This window comes from Molothrus aeneus, chromosome 24 (assembly GCF_037042795.1).
Source record: "Molothrus aeneus isolate 106 chromosome 24, BPBGC_Maene_1.0, whole genome shotgun sequence".
In the NCBI taxonomy this organism is placed as follows: domain Eukaryota; kingdom Metazoa; phylum Chordata; class Aves; order Passeriformes; family Icteridae; genus Molothrus; species Molothrus aeneus.
The window spans coordinates 1,533,026-1,552,500 of NC_089669.1; the positions used below are offsets into that span (position 1 = coordinate 1,533,026).

The 19,475-nt window shown below is 51.3% G+C and overlaps 1 protein-coding gene across 5 annotated transcripts in view; it reads left to right on the plus strand.

The window, feature by feature from the left end:
- Window positions 1-3,107: 3,107 nt before the first annotated feature.
- The window catches only part of FKBP5 (FKBP prolyl isomerase 5), a 19,426-nt gene continuing 3,058 nt past the window's right edge, over window positions 3,108-19,475 (plus strand). The window contains exons 1-11 of one of the 5 annotated variants that reach the window (XM_066565179.1): window positions 3,108-3,159; window positions 8,638-8,714; window positions 11,164-11,321; window positions 12,167-12,311; window positions 12,520-12,662; window positions 13,549-13,663; window positions 16,486-16,642; window positions 17,112-17,202; window positions 17,921-18,004; window positions 18,440-18,625; window positions 19,410-19,475. The exon at window positions 19,410-19,475 is cut by the window's right edge and continues 174 nt beyond it. In XM_066565179.1, coding sequence (XP_066421276.1) covers window positions 11,217-11,321; window positions 12,167-12,311; window positions 12,520-12,662; window positions 13,549-13,663; window positions 16,486-16,642; window positions 17,112-17,202; window positions 17,921-18,004; window positions 18,440-18,625; window positions 19,410-19,475 — 1,092 coding nt within the window. In that variant the 5' untranslated portion in view covers window positions 3,108-3,159; window positions 8,638-8,714; window positions 11,164-11,216. Of the gene's footprint in view, window positions 3,160-8,637; window positions 8,715-8,813; window positions 8,830-11,163; window positions 11,322-11,612; window positions 11,807-12,166; window positions 12,312-12,519; window positions 12,663-13,548; window positions 13,664-16,485; window positions 16,643-17,111; window positions 17,203-17,920; window positions 18,005-18,439; window positions 18,626-19,409 lie in introns of those variants that run through there. The other 4 variants (XM_066565174.1, XM_066565176.1, XM_066565177.1 and 1 more) reach the window with 4 other exon arrangements.

The following is a 19,475-nucleotide window of genomic DNA, read 5'->3' on the forward strand; positions in this document are numbered from 1 at the left end:
CTGCGCTCTGTCCGCCTCTCTGCTGCTCATTGCCAGCCGGGGAAGGCAGCGATTTTTCCCTTTTCCTCAGAAGGAAAATAATGTGGGGGAATATTTGTGTCTTTTCGTCTGGTGAAAGCTGTCCCGGTGTCTGGGAGGAAGCGCCGTGAGGAAGATGGGAGCTCAGGGATGGATCTGGGATCAGGGAAGCCTCTGGAAGGAGGTGCCCCTGTCTGCTGGCTTGGGGGCTTTTTGCAACAAGGGCCAGGATTTGGGCCACGATCTGGTAATTTATGGGCTGGAGATGCACCTGGAAAGACCCGGCAGGGTAGGGCAGGACAAGGCCTGTGACAGAGCAGGGACTTCTCTGGGGGTCCCCATGTGCCAGGGGGATGTGTTGGCCCCTGGGCTGTTAAAAAGTCGTGTTGGGAGCCAGGAATCCACCCAGAGAGGGGGAGGCTCGGGAGGTATGAGAGGGGTTGCCCCAGGCTGGGTCTGGCTGATCGTTTCACAGCCAGCATCGCCCCTCCGGCCTTTCCTCAGGGACATCTGGGGGCAATGAGGGGAAATGTCCCATTTCATACAGAAAGCGCCTCCCCAGCTGCTCTAGGGATCCGCAGGCTCCACAGTCCTCATGCCAAGGAGGTGCTCTTGCCCTGCTGCCCCATGTCCCCATGTCCCCACGTCCCCACGTCCCCACGTCCCCATGTCCGTCCGTTCCTGCCGGGAGCTGCACCTACAGCCGGTGGCAAGGACACGGTGTTCTGCTGTTCTGCTGTTCTGCTGCTCTGCTGTTCTCTGCCGCCTGTTGTGCAAGCCCTGGCTGCACCTCCCGTAAACACAGAGCTTCCCACGACCACGGCCCCGCTCCTGCCACGCTGCCCCCGCCGGTGCCAGCGGCAAACGGGGCCCCCGAGGGGTGCACACGCCATGGGGTGAGGGTGGGCAAAGCCAGGCTCCAAAAAAGCTGCTTTGATCCCCAAAATGGGCAATGGTGGGCTGGGTTCTGGGGGGAAGGGTGGGTTTGATCCCCCGGGAAGGATTCCTGCCCCCAGGAGGATCCCTGCCCCCAGGACCAAGGGTTTGTGCTGCCACACACGAAAGGAAACCGAGAGAAGAGAGAAAAGCCACTTCCTCCACTCTCGAGAGATTCACTGATGTGGCTCCTCACGGCTCAGCCAAGGTGCAGGGACTCCTCTCCTCCCCACGCTCTCCAGGCAGATTAACGCTGGTTATTTTTAGCAGAAGACAAGGATGAATAAAAATATCCCCTGCTTTATTTTAATAATTTTTTTTTCTCTCTCTGTTTCACGAAGGCTGCTCTCACCTCACACGAGGTGCTCGGGAGCAGGTGCCTTGGCTTTGCTCCCTGCTCCCAGACTTTCCCCGAGGCTCCCTGTCCTTCAGGAGCTGGGCTCGGGGCTGGGGCAGGACATGTGTGGCCAGCTGGAGGGCGAGGGGGAACAAGCAGTACCCCTGGCAGGCGTCACAAAGCCAAACAGGATTATTTATGGAACAGATTTCCTCCAGGTTGTGTTACAGGGCTGGGGGAGAACGGGGCAGACCCCAGCACCGGGTGAGTGGAGGGTTGAGGGCAGCTCCCCACCCAAGAAAGCAGAGTGAGCTGAGGGGTCTGGCACTGGCAGAGCAGTGATTTGGAAGATGTCTTTTATTTTCTAAAAAAGCAACTCTGATCTTTATTCACGTGCATTTTTTGGGGGGTGCTTTCTATGCAAACAAAAAAAAAAAAATTACCATTTTTGTAGTACAAGGACAAAGCAGGCTGAACCACCTCATTGGTGCCATTGGTCCCATGGGGTTTTTCAGGGTTTTGGTGTTATCTCAGGGGCCTGATGGAATTATGCTGTGGGTTTTCCTGGTATTGCAAACCCGCAATATTCTAATTTTGTTTTGTAAATGAATATTTAAAGATCTTGGAAATTTAAAGCCGGGAGGGAAATGCTTGAAACCAGATGCAAGATTCACCAGGGTTATTTCAGAGGGGGGAAAATAAAATGCCATGAAAACAATTTTTTGTTTTCCTTTTCTAAAGCGGGCTTTAATTTTCACTCTGTATTTCTGATGAGTGACACCAGTGTCTAAATTACAACTGGGGAAATCAAACTCAGCGTATAGAGCAGACCTGTGAGAAAGCACCCACCAACGCAGGGCTGCCTTCAGCCTGGCCCTGAAGGTTTTTTTGGATCAACCTGTGGGAATGAGGGTGCAGGCTGGGAGCTGTGGGCACTCATTACAGCACACACCTGGTAAAAAATGACCACTTTATAAAAACACTCAGAGATGCCCCAATTTAAATCTGCCCCCAAATTGTTTTGCCCCTATTGGCTCAGGCGCTGCAGCAATGAGGAGGGATGAGGTGTTTCATCACAAAAGCTCTGATTTCTAATCTCGGGAGGGGTTTATTCTTGAGGCAGCTCTTGATAAAAATCTTAATTCTATATCCCAAACTGGAACATTTCTGCGCGTTCCAGCAGCGCTGTGTCCGCCAAACCCACAGCCATGAGGCAATTTTTCACCCTTTAGCGCGGTGTTTCCTGTAACCCCCGGAGGAGCTGCGAGGGATTGGGATGCCCTTGGGGAGCCGGGGGGAACGAGGGCACCTCGGGGCACTTGCGGGGGTCGCACGAAGCCGCGGGGTTGGGGACAGACAGCGAGGAGCGCTGCGCTGCGTGGGGCTGAGCGCCGGGGCACTTCCCGGCCCGGGCTGTCCCTGTCCCTGTCCCCTTTCCCTGTCCCTGTTCCCTGTCACCTGTCCCCTATCCCTGTTCCCTGTCCCCCGTTCCTGTTCCCTCTTCCCTTTCCCCTGTCCCCTGTCCTTGTCCCCCTTCCTGCCCTCTGTTCCCTCTCCCGTGTCCCCTGTCCCCCGTTCCCTGTCCCCCATCCCTGTCCCTGTACCCCGTCCCCTTTCCCTGTCCCCGTTCCTGTCCCCGCTCCCGCCCAGCCCCGCCGGTGCCACAGCGCTCTGATTTGCATATCCCCTCCTCCGCAGCCAATGGCGAGGTGAGAACTGGAGACGGGCAGGCGGCGCAGCCAATGAACCGCGCGCGGGGCGGGCCCGGGGCGCGGGGCGGGGCGGCCGGGCCGGGCGGGCGCGCGGGGCCACTCGGAGCCGGGCGGCGGCAACGGCGGCGACAGCGACGGCGACAGCCCCGGCCACAGGTGGGAGCCGCGGGCTGCAGAGCCCCGCGAGCGGCTCTGCGCCCCCGCCACACCCCGTGCGGGGCCGCGGGACTGCCGCGGGTCAGGCGCGGCCGGGGCGTGCGGCGGTGCGGGGCTGGGGACCCCGCTGGGGACACGCGGGGGACACCGAGCGGGGCTGGGGCGCTGGGGAAGGGGATGGTGGCGTCCGCGGGGTGAGGGTGGGAGCGGGGTTTGTGCTGCATGGAGCCCCCGTGGTGCCGGGGGAGTTCCCGTGGGGATGCTCCGGCGCATCCCGGGCCGCTGCCGGTGCTGCCCGGGCGGATTCCGCTTTTCCCGGCCCCATCCGAGGCTCCCGGAGCGCTTCCTTTGACAGCACCGAGCACAGAGAGCCCGCAGGGTGCGTGCATCACTGCCCGCAGCAGGTAGAAGTGGCTGCGCAAGGTAAATGTGATTTTTTAAAAGTTCCTGCCGTTTACCCCTCCTCTCCGGACATAAAAACTCCTGCAGAGGCTCTGTTTTTAAAAGGCGCGTTGGAGCGAGCCTGCTCTTCCCAGGAAACTGCGTTTGACACAATGGGCTGCAGGAGCTCGTGGGAGATGGCTCTGACATCGCTGTGTCCCCAGAATGCAGCTCCCAGCTGAGCCTCCGAAGCTGCACCGAATTTCTGCCCCCACCGGTGCAAATAATAAAAGTGCCCTTAAGAATAAAATATAATGGAAAGGCTCCAAAGCTGCACCGAATTGCTGCAAATAATGAAAGTACCCTTAAAAACAAAAGTACCCTTAAAAAAAAAAAAAAGAAACAGCCAGGAGCTGATACTTTATGTTTTTAAAGATAGAGTTTAAATAATGTCTCAACCTAAGGAGCTATTAAACTTGAGGTGGGTTTGAGGGCATCACTGGGATATCAAAGCCAACCTGGGAACTGGCATTAAAAGTTAAAACAAAGTTGAAAGCACAAATTGCTCCTTCCTTTAAAACATGAGCAAGCTGCCTCCCTTCTGCCTCCTCCCCTGTCTTGTTGAAGGGCTGAGGAGAAGAAAATCATTAAATACGTCTGGCAGAGCCTGTATCTGGCTTTTTTTGTGTTTATTTTTTTTTTAATAAATGCAAATAACCTCATCTTCCCAAGGCTGTTTGCCCAGCACACACTTCAGTCATGTTGAGGTCCATTCCCAGCACTGTTAGAGCACCTTCCTGCCGGGATGAACCAAGAAATAAGGACAATTCCTGAGAAAAAAGCAAACTGCATCCCTCAGGAGCATCACTGCTGTGTGGTTATGTGTGTTTTAATTAATTACCTGCTTGCAGAAGGAGAAAGTTTGCTGGAAGGTTTGAGATGCTTGGCACCAAGACCTCCTCGGGCTGGCTGCAGCTCCCAGACTGGCTCAGAGGAAAAATATTTTGTAAATGGTTTGAAAAATGCTTTGTCCTCAGATACTTCTCATTTTATACTATTTTATATCAATTTTATTTTACAGTCACTCTCGGTTACATGAATTTAAATAAAGTTGTTGCAGCCCCTTGAGGGAGCTGTGAAGCTCCTCCTGATCTTGTGCACATTACAGGGAAATAGATATTACTTAGCAAGGATTTTTTTTTATTATTTTAGTGCTCTGTGCTTGTGGGTGTAAGGAAGTGGCCACAAGTGCTCTAACGTACAAGTTGTTCATGTAACTTGTTTTTCATGGAGCTGACAGGCTTTTTCCATAGCTAGTAATTGTGATTAGTAAGGATTTCTGATTTTGCAAGCGAGTGCGTTGGAAAATTAGGAAAATAATCGTAAAGTGACTGTCAGAAGTGAAGAGTCAGGAGCTGTGAGGGACTGCAGTTAAATCATCCTCTACCTGCAGTGTCCCATCTTTGTAAATAGCAGTATTCCTCTTAGATTGAAAAGTATTCTCATTGCAAGTCCTTTTTGATTTACACTAAATAAAGCGAGCCTGGCAAAGAGCGTCATTCCTGGGATGTGCCACCATCCCAAAAAGGAGCCCGGGTGGGCTGCAGGCTCCCTGCCCAGCCCAGGTGCTGCACACCAGTGTGTGTGTGTGTGTCAGAGCTGCCCTGGGCTGGCAGGGGGAGCAGCCTTGTCCCCAAACCCGCGCTGTCCCCTGCCCCTCCTGCCCCTCGCAGCCATGGCAGCGCCACCCCGGTCCCCTCCTGCAGTTCGTCCTCTTGTGATGCTTCTCCAAGAAACCCTCCCCTGGCACCAGAGCAGGCTGGTTTCACTGGGAATTGCCCAAAATAATTTGGCATTTATAGGCCCCTGGGGCAGCTGGTCTTGGGTGCTGGGTTATTTCTGGGTGCCAGAGCTGCTGCTGGCAGTGCTGGGTGCTGAGCTGGGGATTCCAGCCCTGGGGATGCTCCAGGTGCTGCTGAACCCTCGTTTGTGGGGATCAATCACCAAACCCAGCGTTCCCCCTGCCAGGGGTCACCTGGCTGCAAATTGCTTGGAGAAAACCCCAAATCTGAGCAGTGAGATGTTTTTACAGACAAACAAACAAACAAACAAAAAAAATTAAATAAATCCAAGTTTAATTGCCACGTTTATCCCGGAGAAAAGGCTGAATCAAAACAGAATTGGCAAACAAGGAGTTTCTTGTTTATTTCTGTTTAGTATTTATTTTAGTCCCCCCCAAACTGTCACTTGAAATTCAATTTGCTCAGCACTGGTGTAGCTGCTGCCAGGAGCTGCTCTGAGTCGCCTGTGGAGGGCTTGGACTTCCCTTGGTTTGCCCTATGGGGAGGGAAACTTCACATTTAACAGCCAGAGGTGGAATATTTAATTCCAAGAAGCCTGGCTGGTCTGTTGTCCCTGCTTGTTTTGACCAGAGGAGAAAACCCAACTGAAAGGACCTCACTCATTTTTGGTGGCAGAAAACCCAGTGAGAGGGTGCCAAGGAGTGGGTAGTGGGATGTCAAGTACTTTCTCACATTTTACAGATGGTTTATATAACCTGCTTGGCTATATTATTATTTTTTTTTCCCTGTCCAGTTACATAATCCCAATTTATGAGAGCTTTAGGAGGTTGCATTCCCCACTGTTTCATGTCTATATGTTACAGCCTCTGAGCTTGTTAGGGTGCCAGGCATCTCCCAGGAAGGCCAGGCTGGTGTGGAACAGCCCTTTATACCCTCATTATTACCATATTTCCTGGATTATTTTGTTTTAGCCATCACCAAAATGTGCCAGCCCCTCAGGAGCAGGATGGGTGCAGGCTGCTGCCTCTCCCTGCTGATGCAGAGTAAAGGCTTTGGGCATTCCTGGTTTTTCCAATCTTTTGAGGATCTCTTCTGTGATTTTTGTGGTGGAAGCAGCTGAAATCCTTGCTGGGGCCAGGGGTGGCTTTGGGGACAGGTAGGAAAGGAGCTGCAGAGCATCTCTGTGCAGAATCCTCAACTTTCTCCCCTGGGGACAGCAGCTACCCATAAATGTCTGTGGATTTTGTGTGCCCTGATGTAAGTTTATCCTTCAAAATAAGGGAGGAGAAAAGAAAATGCTGGTTTTTTTTTTTTTCTTAATTCCCTTTGATATGAAAGTGGAGGGTGTTGTGTCTGTGGGTACCCACTCTGGAGGAGATAGACCACAGGCTGCTCACCAGAGAGTTCAGAGCAGCTTTATCCCTCTGATTTTATTTTTTTTTTTTTTTTGAAGTGACCTGGGAAAACCAAGCAAGCATTTCCTTGCTAGAAAACCAGCAGAAGAGCCAGATAATTTTTAATGGGTTTATTTTGTGAACTGGGGGGGGGGGGGATAAAACCACTCCTCTCTGAAAGTCTTTTGTGTGTTGCTGGCACGGGCCTGTTCACCTCACCCCAGGGGATGCAGAGACACTGAACCCATCTTCCTTTTGCCTGAGATATTTATTCTGGCAGGGTTAGTGACCCATCCTGCTCACTTGTTCCTCTTGCTGCAGCTGAGGAACAGCCTCTTATCCCACATATGTTAAAAAAAAAATCAATTAGTTATGACTTGAACCTTAAATAAAACCATTTCAGAAGCTTAAAAATGTTCGCTAGGCAGAATGATGCGGGCAGTGGGATGGGAACGTAAGTGAGCTGCACTCAGTAGTTTTCTTCTTCACTTTGCTATCCTCTTAATGGTTTTAAAACCTTCCCCTGATGGTGCTTTTGTGCTCATAGACAGATACCTCGTGGTCCCTGGGAGGTGCCTGGGGTCTGCATCCCTCTCTGAAATGTCCCCAAGGTGTGGCTGGCACTGTTTGGTACCAGGGTCTCCACGTTGTTCACCTGGATACAGGAAACCAGGGATTGTGCTTTGGTCCCTGGTGAATCAGGGCTCGCCCAGGGTGCCATGGGGGCTCCTCAGGGTGCTGGGCAATCCCAGCAGCTCCGTTTGCATTTTGGTTTTTTGTTGGAACGGGAGCTGCCGTGCCTGGCCCGCCGGGGTGTTGGCCGCTTGCACAACGCGCAGGCTAGGAAGTAAATTGATCCATGGCAGCTCTTAGTTGGTGAACAATAGGTTCAATTTTATGGCTTCCCTGTTTGTTTTGAAGGAGGTGGAGAAAATCAGGATTTAAAAAAAAAAATAATTAATTAACTGTGATGTATGAGTATGAGAAATGGCACTCAATGTCTAGGTGTGTCCTTATGTGTTGGGATGCAGCTGAGGTTTATGTGGAGCTGCTTGTCCATCTTAGGAAGGTCATATTTTGTTAGAAATCCCAATTTCAACTCATTACCATCACGTTCCTTGGTCTCTGCTCAGCTGGCTGGCCCTGAGGTGTCTTAAAACACCCTCATCCAGGAGAAACCACTGCTCTGGTCTTCCCTCTCCTGCTGCACAGGCACAGCTTGCTCAGCAAGAAGGGATTTTATTAGAAAAAAAGCAGTTTGTGATGGAAGGGGAAGCAATCCACTGTGGGACAGTGGAGAGAGGCAGCAGCTGCACTAATTGGGTTATTCTTCATTCTCAGTCTGTGCTGGGGGATGCATGTGCAGCCCTGTGCTGCCGTGCAGCTCGAGGGGCTGAGATTTGGGGTGATGATCACCAGGATCCAGGGCCCCACGTCCCCCTGCTGTGCTTTCAGATTTGTTTTTTTTTAAGCCTGACCTTTGCGTTTTCAAGAAACTCCCTCCTGTGTTGCAATCTGAAGCTTTTCGGGCTGCTGTGGTGCCGTGAAGTGAAAGTGCTTTGTGCTAAGTGGGTCTTAAAAAACAAACCCCAGAGCAGCCAACTCTTATTTTTTTGTCATGTTAATTTTCATCCCCGTGAAGCAGTAGGACAGGATATAGCCTTGATTTATTTTTTGTAAAGCTGATGGTGAGATGCTGTTCTGTGGAAACAGGGAGTCAAAACAGATTTTGGCCATAGTCTTCATCACCCATTTCTGACCATGGAGGAGCATGATCTGTGGCTCAAAACTGCTCTGTTCTCCCTTCTTCTTCTGAAATCCTGGAATCCTGTTTTAGAATAAAAAAGCATACGTGTTTTTTTCACCTTTTTTTCTTCTTGTCCCCCCCCTTTTCTCCCCAGGTATTTCCCTGCTGTGTCTCTGGGCCTGGACTCTCCCTGCACCTTCAAACCTTCTCCGAGGATTGCATGGTGGCAAGGTGAGACCCCTCAAAGCCCTGCCCAGCCCTGCTGCTCCCCATCCCTTTCCCCTCCTGAGAGCCTCTGGGAGGGATCTGCAACATGAAGTTTCCATTTGGAGCTGGCAGATTCCCGGTATGCCGATTTCTAGGAAACGGGGCTGGGGATGGTGTGCTTGGTGAAACCCTAGCATGTGTGATACCTGTCTGTCCTCAGCCCAGGGTCAGACATCTGCATCCCATTCTCCCCTCTGCATTTCCAGCTATTCCTCAGTGCTGGGAGACAGCAGCACCTGTGTGGAGAGGGAATTGTTAGATTAAAAGCCTTGGTTTTTATTTATTTCTGTGCTTCTCCGACCCATCTGTGTTTCTATCCCAGGGAAATGAGCAGTGTGGATGTTCAGAGGAGGGAGGATGGTTTATCCTGGCTTCATTTACAGACTTACAGCATTAATCTTGTGGGTAGCAGCAGCAACGGGAAAGCAGGACCTGCTTGGGGTGTCAGAAACACCCAGGGACTTTTGCACAGAGTAATTAATTAATGCCCTCCCTGTATCCAGAGTACACAAACAAGAAGATTCAGGCTCTGACACCACTAGCGAGCTTGCTGTGCTCGGTGACATCCCTGCCTGCTCTCTAGTTAAACCTCAGGGAGTAGCAGATATTTTCTTTTTTTTTTTTTTTTTTTTCCCTACAACTGTTTGTTTCAAATTAATTGAGATTTTGGCCCCTGGCCAGCCTCCTCCTGTCGCTCCAAATGGGAGATAAGTGGGAGCAGTGCACTCTTTTCTCTAACCTACTTGGAGCCGTTTTTGCTGGATGGGGGAGCTGGGAGCTCTTTCCTAACGAGGGCCACATCTCCAGAGCTGGCTCCTGGGGCTCTTTCCTAACGAGGGCCACATCTCCAGAGCTGGCTCCTGTGGGCTCCTTCCCTCCCAGGCTGCTGACGCAGAGCTCTCCCCTCCCGCCCGCCTTGGCCAGCTTCCCTGGATGACTCCTCTAATTGCTTACGTAGAAAAATAATGAGAAGGATGCGTAGGGTGTATTTTTAGATGTCTCTTGGTGGGATTTAGCAACTGGCAAGCCGGAGCCAGCACCTCCCTGTCCGTCTCCTGCATCCCAGCCGTGGCTGCTTGGTGGAACTGAGGAGGTTCTGTCCTCACAAGGTGGTGATGCTCGGGCAAGCTTTGCTGCTCTTTTGGGCTCCTCCTGGTCCTGGTGGGTGGGTTATGGATGATGTATCCCTGGTGCTGCAGGGGATCTGTGCTGGGAAGTCCTGAGCTGGTGCCATGCCCGTGCTGGGATGGGCACCAGCTCCTCCTCACTCCTCTCCAAGAGGAAAGCTGTGGTGGTTTGGAGGGCATCCCAGCACCCCAATCATTGAATCATGGGATGGTTTGCATCATGGAATGGCTGCATCTAGTCCAGTCCCCCCACCATGAGCAGGGACACCTTCCACTAGACCAGGTTGCTCAGGGCTGTGTCCAAACTCACCCAAATGTTCCCAGGAATGGGGCATCCATCTCCCTTCACCATCTTCCCTTCCCTTCACCACCCACATCATCGAACATTTCTTCCAAAGCAACCCATGGCACGTTTTCCAATAAATACCTGTGAGAAAATGGGTCTCACCACATGTTGCTTTGCTTTTTAAATCCTATTTTTAAAAGATGCTCCCATCTGAAACCCCAGCAGCGTGGAGCAAAGGCAGCAGAATCCCATTAAATATCACCCGAAAGACTGTGATAATTGAGCCTTGCAACAAGTAGTTCCCTTATTTTTCTCTTTGCTTCTTCCATTTCAGGGCTCTTTGTGTCTCAGTGGCTTCCTGTGCTGGGGGGGCCGGGCTCCAGTCCTTCCCTTTCCACCCGGGTGCGAGGAAAGCAATTCTTCTTGCAGCGCGACTTATCTCTCCTTGGAGCTGAAAACATCCTTTCTTTGCTCCTTTTGAATCCCCCAAATGAATGATTTCTCCTGCTGGTTAACATCAGCTTCCACGCTGAAGACTGTGGGAAAGTTTCACAATTACAGTGGCTTTAATAGATCTGGTTTATGTCTTAAAAATCCCATCGCTTTCTAATTCTCCGTCACATGTTTCCTTGATGATGTGTCGCCCAGCAGTGCAGCTACCAAAATAGCCCCATGGTCTGAAGGAAATCATCAGGAAATATGTTTCTGAAACTGTAGGCAATTCTTTTTTTCACCAGGAACCATTGGAAAAAGTCTGTGTTCAATGGAAAACGTGGCTTTTCTGGCACCTTGGCTGCTTATGTGGTGACATTTGGGAGCACAGTGCTCCAGCAGTTTGCCCAAAAACCCCTCAGCTCCTTAGATTGCTGCTATGAATTTTCTCTTTATCCACCCAAATAGCTGGGATTCTTTTGGTGTTGGGCTTGCTTTAATTTTGGGGGAAAATGCTTTCTTGTGCATTGTGTTTCCATGCAGGGTGACAAACCCTTTCCTCTTGCAGCACCTGCCAGGCTGACGGGGTGTGTGCTGTGTCCCCCCAGGTCCAAGGAGACCATGACCACTGATGAGGCCACCAAGAGCGAAGGGGAGGTGCAGGCAGCAGCTCTGGCTGAGCGTGGGGAGGACATCACCCCCTCCAAGGACCGAGGGGTTCTGAAGGTGAGGGGGATCTGCACTGTCCTGCCTTCCTGCACTGTGGTCACCTCGCTGGGCTGCGTCCCCAGCCCTCAGGGTCACAGCTCCGGGGCTCTAGGATTGAGTTCTTTCATTTCCAAGGCAAAGAGGATGAGCATTGCTTGGAGTAAAGGAGAATGGAGTGGTGGTTGAGGCTGGTGGGGCCAGACTGCTCCATGAATTTCACTGCTATTGTGTTCCTAATCAGATTATTAGCTGTAAATCCACAAAGCATTTCTGTGTGTGACTCACAAACATTAGAAAGAGCACATTGCTGAGGTCATCCAGTCTGCTCCACAGCCCCTTTTTCATATTCAGGGCCGTTTCTGGATAGTTCTGCTCCTCAGCACTTACACTTCTCCACTTGAATAGGACCTTTCCTCCAAGAATAGCATCCTCCCCTGCTCCATCCTCAGCTCGAGAACTGCTTGTTCCCGGCTGCAGCCTTCAGAAAAAAGTGTTGACAAGGAGTGAGTAGTGAACTGACACACCCCTGTGAGTAAAATGTGAGTAAAATGGACAGAGTGGAGCTGCCCTCACTGCAGGTTTGGAGCCGTGGTGTTTATCCTCCCAGTGTGGACTGCTCTCTGCTCCCAGCCCAGCTCCCAGCTCCACTGCTGTGGCTCCACTTTGAGATTTGTTTTTAGGAGCTGATGATGGGCAAATTTAGGGGCAAACTGAGTAGCTCCCTCCTGTTGCTCAGGGCAGCACTGGGGTGTATATGTGTGTGTGTGTATTTGTATATATTTATGTAAATGCCTGTGTGTGTATCTCCCTCCCCCTCCATATGCACCCATGGCCCCAGCTCACAGGTGGTTTCTCTCTCTCAGATCATTAAGAGACCTGGGAGTGAGGATGAGTGTCCCATGATTGGAGACAAGGTTTATGTGCACTACAAAGGGAAATTGGCCAACGGGAAGAAGTTTGACTCCAGCCGCGATCGGAACGAGCCCTTCATCTTCAGCCTGGGCAAGGGTGAGCTGCTCCAGGCGTCCATCCCTGGGATGGTGGAGGGTGGGATCAGCCCAGGATCACCCTGATCCTGCTGCAGGACAGCATCAGCCCTGCCTTAAGTCACTGGTGAACGTGGGGTTGCTTTGGGTGCATCCTTGCTGCACCCCGGCTGGGTTTGTTCCTGGGCTGCTGCTTGCTCCCTCCTGCCTGACACCTGCCTTTCTCCTAGGTCAGGTCATCAAGGCATGGGACATTGGGGTGGCCACCATGAAGAAGGGAGAGATCTGCTACTTGCTCTGCAAACCTGAGTATGCCTACGGCTCTGCTGGCAGTGCCCCCAAAATCCCCTCCAATGCCACCCTCTTCTTTGAGGCAAGTAATGCTGGTGAGCTGGTGTGTGGATGAGCAAGCTCGCTCCCTTTCTGCCTTGCCAGCCAGCTCAGAAATAAAAATTTAAAAATTATTAATAATAATAATAATAATTTAAAAAACCCAAAGCCCAAACAACAACAAAAAAATCCACAACAAGAAAAAAAAACCAACAAGCCAAATTGGATTCCTGAAATGTGTCCCTCTGCTCCAGGAACTGCTGCCAGGGCTTTCTCAGAAATGTGTGTCTGAGCAGGAAGGCTGGGACTGAAACTCCAGTTTAGCAGAGTCCTGCTGCTGGGGCAGGGAGTGGGCAGATTCCTGGTTTCAACATGCACAAGGGAAGGAGAAAGGAGCTGGGAAATGCCTCCAGGTGCTAAAAAACCATTAGTGCTGAGGGGTGGTAGGCAAGTTAAGGTTTTGGCACAGAGGGCTCCCTGGGCAGGGCTCGTTGGGGCATGGAAGGACAGAGTCTGTCCTAAATTAAGGCTCAGGCCTTCCAAGTCTAGTGTGGACTAAGCTGAGGGTCAGAGCTGGTCCCATCAGAGGATGAAGGGGAAGCTCCTGCTCGCTCTGAGGGATTTTCACATCATCTTCCAGCAGCAGCTGTGTTGTACCCTTACAGGTTCAATAAACTTATTTTTGCTGTTACTTTGTGTTATGCTTCAGGTACTGGATGTGTCCCAGTTTCTAATAAATCCTGTGTATTATGCTGTGGTTTTTGGATCTGGGTTTTATGGGCAACTTCTGCTCGTCAGCTGAAAGGAGAATTAGCTGGCTTGGTTCTCCAGCCAGGGGATGAACTGCTGCTTTGTGGCTCTCTGTTGTTTTTCTCTTCTCCTTTCCCCTTCCCTACTCTCTGCCCACTTTTTCCTTTATTATTTTTTAGGTCGAGCTGCTTGACTTCAAAGGCGAGGACTTGTTTGAGGATGGAGGAATAATCCGGAGGATCAAGAGGAAGGGGGAAGGTTACTCCAACCCCAATGAAGGTGCTACCGTGGAGAGTGAGTGCTGCTCCCTCCTGGGACAGGCAGGGCTCGGTCCTGAGCTGATCCCTGTCCTGAGCTGAGCCCTGGCAGTGCACAGGCTGGAGGTGGCTGGTGGGAGGCAGTGACACCCATCCAGGGCCAGGTGGGCTGGAGAGCAGCTGGGGATGCTCCTCTGAGCTCTTGTGAAGTATTTTGGACACTCAGCAGTTTCTTTGGCCTCCTCATTCCAATGTTGGTGGTATTTTTGGGAGGGGCTCTCATCACATTTCTTACAGAATGGGGCTTTTTCCTTCTCTTATGGCCACAGGGCTGCTGATGGCAGGGGACCGAGGCTGAGGTGGTCTCAGCTGACACAGGAGGATGAGGAGCTCCCATCCCATTGGGCTCTCCCTCTTCTGGTCCCATTTCTGCAGCAGACATTTCATGGGGCTGGACAGGCGAGAGCAGACTGGGGTTTGGGGTTTTTTCCTTCCTAGCAACTGCTCAGACACACACACACAGGGCTTGCTCCATATGGGAGGCATTTACTTTCATTTCTTAATTCCAGAGCTTGTGTACGCAAAGATCCTAAAGTCCCTTTATCAACTGAGAAATTGAATCTGAGCTGTGAGAGCTTACCAAGCTCACAGCTTTAAGTGGCTGGTTCTTCCAACGAGACTCTTTTAGGGAAAAATGAGATTTCGACTCAAATTCTACTGTCTGAGCAGTGGTCACTGTGCTGGGGGTGGCACAGTCCACCCTGGAGCAGGGCTGTGATGATTTACCTCAGCTGTGTAGTTTGGGAGGTGCTGGAATTAGGCTGGGATAAATCACTCTTCCAGGAGCAAGTACCTCCGGGTTTTTATAGGCTTTAAGTTTTACAGACCCTAAATCCCAGCTCTGGTCCCTAAAACCTGTGCTGCAGTTGAAATCTGACATTCCAGCTTTTGTTACATCCTTTCCCCCCACACCCCTCCTCCTTCTCCGTTTTTAATCTGAGTACAAATTGCTGTCAGCACATCAAGTTCGTGTGCCAGCCGCACTCAGTACACTCTGTTCTCAGCTCTTCAAAAACAAAATCGCTGCAGGCACTGAGAGAACAATAAGTCAGAGCTGCAACCGGAGTGATGTTCCTTCAGTGACTTTTTTTTCTCTGTAATCCAAGAGCGGCTGAACCAGCTGACCCACTCCTGGAAACCCGAGCTGAGATTTTCCCCTCCGTGCTCGGCGGATTTTCTGTGCAATTAAAACGGAGCAGAACTATCCTTGGAAGGAAGGATCACAACATCCCCTGGTGCATCCTGTTTTAAAGTGGATCCTCCCATCACCACCACATTCCACAGGGGATGTGGGACCTGGGGGAGCTGTCGTGCTGCTTTTGGGGTCAGGTGTCATGGATCTGTGCTGGCCAGGAATGTGCAGGGAAATGCATGGTGCTGTGGGGTGGCTGGCTTACCTGTATTTTAGGCAGGATTTTCCACATTTCCTGTGCCTAAAAAAACCGGCCAGCTTGGTTTTGAGTAGTGCAAAAGCAGAGGTTGTCCCTGGTGGAGCTGGATTTGCTTTTTGTCCTCATGCCAAGCTGGGTGAGCTCACAGCAGCCTGACTGCCGTGGTCACTGAGCACCAGTGATGGATGCAGGATGTGTCCCAGGGAGCTGGCAAGCACCTCAGCACCCTCTGCTTGAGTCCCAGCATGGCTTTGGTGCCAAGAGTGGGGTGACAAGGCAGAGCCTGACCTCCTGCCCCATCCTTTGGCTCTCTTATGGCACCTGGACCTGCCCTTGGAATGGGGGCTGCCAGGTCTGGCTTGGTCCATGCCTCTCCTCCTAAGCACTTCTGAGGGTCCCAGGGCAGGGGATGGACACAGATTTCCTTCAGCCCAGGCTGCAGCTCTCCTGTGCAGAGCCCAGACCCTCGTGGCTGTTTCTGGGACCCAGCTTGTCCTGCCCCTCACCTGCCCCCACAGCAGGATGCTCAGTGCCCTGCAGCATCTCAGGCTGCATTCTGTTCCCCTCAAACAAAGGTAAAGCTCATGTCTTTGCAGGCTGCAAAACCTTTAAGAACAGTTGTGAATTTTCCCTCTTACAAAGCTTTTTTTTTTGTTGTTGTTTGCTTTAGCTTTTTTTTCCCCCAACAGTATGTAGGAGTTCCTTTGTGAAATTGCTTTTACCCGATGCCTGCCTGCATGTGTGTGTATGCCTTTTACCCTGCAGGCAGAATGCAAAGGTTGTAAAAGCGTCCCCAAAGCCTGGAACGTCTTCAGGTTTGAATAAATAAAGAATAATCTTGCTGTGGAGAGCCAGGCCAGGAGTGCCAGGTGGAGAATGTGCCAGGTACCCAGTGTCCACTCTGCCTGCGCTTCTGCCAGCCTCTGGGGCTGGAACAGCACGGCTCCTGGTTGAAGATTAAAAATAAAAAAGTTTATCTTGTACTTTGAGTTCTCAGAGTCAGGAGAACGTGGCCTTGTTTTGGAGGCAGGAGTCAAGGCAGTATAGCACAGTATAGAAGATTTGTAATCACCGTGATAAACTCTGCATGGCGCCGTGCCAGGAGCAATATCCAGTTCCAGTAAGGCTTGACTCGTGCACTTGAGTACGAGGGGAACATATTAGTCACGATGTTTATCTGTTGTTTGGTCCCTGCTTAGACAAGATATGCCTGCCTTGCTTTTCAGCAATGTTCCCAAGGCCTCCCCATCCCTCTTCTCCAGGCTGCCCCCAGCCCTGGGTCTTCCCTCCTCCAGGCTTTGCTGAGTTTTGGGAGAGAATGCTTTATAAAATGCTTTCTAAGACACTTTGGAGCCCGCCTTTCTCCAAGGTGATTCTGGGTCATCCTGCCCCTCTTTCTCCTCTGCAGTTCACCTGGAGGGATTCTGTGGTGGCCACAGGTTCGACTGCAAGGACGTGAAATTCGTGGTGGGCGAAGGGGAGGACCACGACATCCCCATCGGCATTGACAAGGCCCTGGAGAAGATGCAGAGGGGAGAGCACTGCATCCTCTACCTCAGCCCACGGTGAGGAGCATCTCCACAGCGACGCTGAGTGGCTCTCAGCCTGCAGCCCTTGTGGAAGATGGTGATCCTGAAAATAGAACTCTCCAGGAGAGTCTCGGAGGACACCAGCAGGAGCAGCAGGGGTGACCAGCGGCATGTAAACAGGAATATTGAGATGATTTAAAAAAAACAAACAAACAGGTGAAAGGGCTTTAGCCAAGCCCAGTGTCTGAGATGAAAATGTCCCTCTGGAAATGACCAGGGCTGGAGAGAAGCCTGTGTGAAAAGAAGGCTTTGATGCAGCCAGAAGGGATGATTCCCAATATAGGTACTGTATGTCCACAGGGACCTTTGCTCATGGAGGGTAACATCACCCAACGTCCCCAAAATGTTAGAAAGCCATGGGTGGCAATCTGGGTGTGCATTTATGGGTGAGCTCTGCTGAAAATAAGGTTTTTCCCCTCTCTGAGTGCCTCCCCCTGCCCTGCAGGTACGGCTTTGGTGAGGCTGGGAAGCCAAAATTCGGCATCCAGGGGAACGCGGAGCTGGTGTACGAGGTGACCCTGAAGAGCTTTGAGAAGGTGAGGGCAGAGGAGCTCCTGTCCCTGCCTGGGTTGCAGGAATGTCAGGGCCTGTGTAGCCTCCAGCCTTTGTCCCTGGCGTGGCTGCAGCCCAACCCCTGCTGAAGTGGACACGTCACCGAGGAGCTTCGTGTTCTCAATTTGTTCTTCTCTGTTGGTTTGTTTTATTCTTGTGGCTCAGGTCCAAGGCTGGGTGTCTTATTTGTTCCTAACCTTGTCCTTTTGTACTTTCTTTTTATTTTAATATTATTTTTTCTTCTTCCCTTTTTTTCCCCCTCTTCTTTTTTTTTCTCCTCATTTTTCCTTTTTTTCTACTTTTTTCCCATTTTTTCTCCTTTTTATCTCCTTATTTTTTTTCCTAATTTTTTCTCATTTTTTCCTTTTATTTTCTTTCCCTTTTTTCTTCTTTTTTCCTCTTTTTTTTCCCCCTGGACTGCACAGATAAAAGCTGGTCCATCCAGACAGCCCTTGGCTGTGCCCATGAGGAGGCTGGGGATGGGATGCAGGAGAAGCCCATGGGATTTGCACATCCCTGGATGGGTCCCCTGCCTGTACCATCACTCTGGCCAAAGCAGGGGCAGGACCTGTCTCCAGGCTCTGTGGCACAGCCCTGCTGAGCCCTGAGTGTCACCACGCTGTCCCAGAGAGTGGCACGGGCCTGCTGGGGCAGGGGAGGCTGCTCTGCTCCCCTGGGAGTGCTCCAAGTGTTCCTTTGCAGGCCAAGGAGTCGTGGGAGATGGACACCAAGGAGAAGCTGGAGCAGGCAGCCGTGGTCAAGGAGAAGGGCACGATGTACTTCAAGGTTTGTGAACTTGGGGGTGGCAGAGGCAGAGCAGGGGAGCTGGGGCTGAATTTGGCAGCCATCAGTGTCACAGAAGCCATGTGCCCCCAGACAGGGCTGGGGAGGGTGAGTCCTGCCCTCCCTCGTCCTTTTTCTCACTCCTTGATGCTCCCTGAGATATCTCATCCCTTCCCAGCATTGCCTTGGCTCTGTGAGGACAGCAGATCAAACCCTTCCCAGGCCAGGGCCAACGCTGAGGGGCTTTGCATTCCCCTTCCCAGCTGGGGCATCCCAGCTCCCCACTGTTGTGGCTCAGCTTTTCCCAAACCTGCTGGTTCTGCAGGAGTTGGGATCCTCCTCCTTCCCTGTATTTGCTGAACACCCCACATGCCACTTGTCCCCTGCTCACGGGACATTCCAGGGGCAGCCTGAGCCTCTCTTTTTGCTCCCTTTCAGGAAGGCAAGTACCTGCAGGCAGTGATTCAGTATGGGAAGATTGTGTCCTGGCTGGAGATGGAGTATGGCTTGTCTGAAAAGGAGTCTAAAGCCTCTGACTCCTTCCTGCTGGCTGCCTTCCTCAACCTGGCCATGTGCTACCTGAAGCTGCGCGAGTACGCCAAGGCTGTCGAGTGCTGTGACAAGGTAGGGGGGCCCTGGTGCCATCCCTGGCTCGCCAGGAACTGATGCCTTTATGGGCTGCCTAAAAACAGAGGCCAGATAAAATTAAGGGAATAAAAAGCATTTATATTTATTGAAGGGACTTGAGGTGTGTTTAGGGGCTACACCCAAAAAAAATGGACAATGATGGGGCACGAGTTCTCACTTGGCCATTTTCATATTGGGGGTTAATCTTCCAATTGCAGCTTCAGGAAATGAAGTAATTTACTCCAAGTTTTCTCCCCCCCAACTCACTTTTGTTTCCGTCTCTTGTGGCCCGAGGCAGTGAGGTGTCCTTGATTCCAGGCCTGGAGAGGAATTGTTGTGTCTGACCAAAATGGGAGAACAGCAGCTAGCACTGTATATGGAGTTTAGAGTTATACACTAAAGAATTACAGGATTACAAGTATATGAAAAATATAAAAGCTAAAGTCCTGAGGCATCAGCATGAGCCTGGAGGATGAAGCATCCTCTTCTCCTGCATGTTCTCATTGGGAGTTTGGTGGAGTTTTTAAAAATTTATTTTCACATAAGAAGGAATACCCCTGCCACACTCAGGGGTACTTTAAGCAAGTAGAGATAATAAAACTATATTAATGATGTCCCAGCTGCTGATGGAGATGAGGCAATTTTTGTCGAGCAAGATGCAAGTGCTCTGGAGATTTGAAGCCACCTTGTCCTAAATTTGACAGATTTATTGAGGCTTCAGCTGTGGGGGATCTCTTGGGAGGGATCTGAGATGTTAACAGACCTGTGTGTGTGTTCCCAGGCTCTGGGGTTGGACCAGGACAATGAGAAAGGCTTGTACAGGAGGGGTGAAGCCAGGCTATTGATG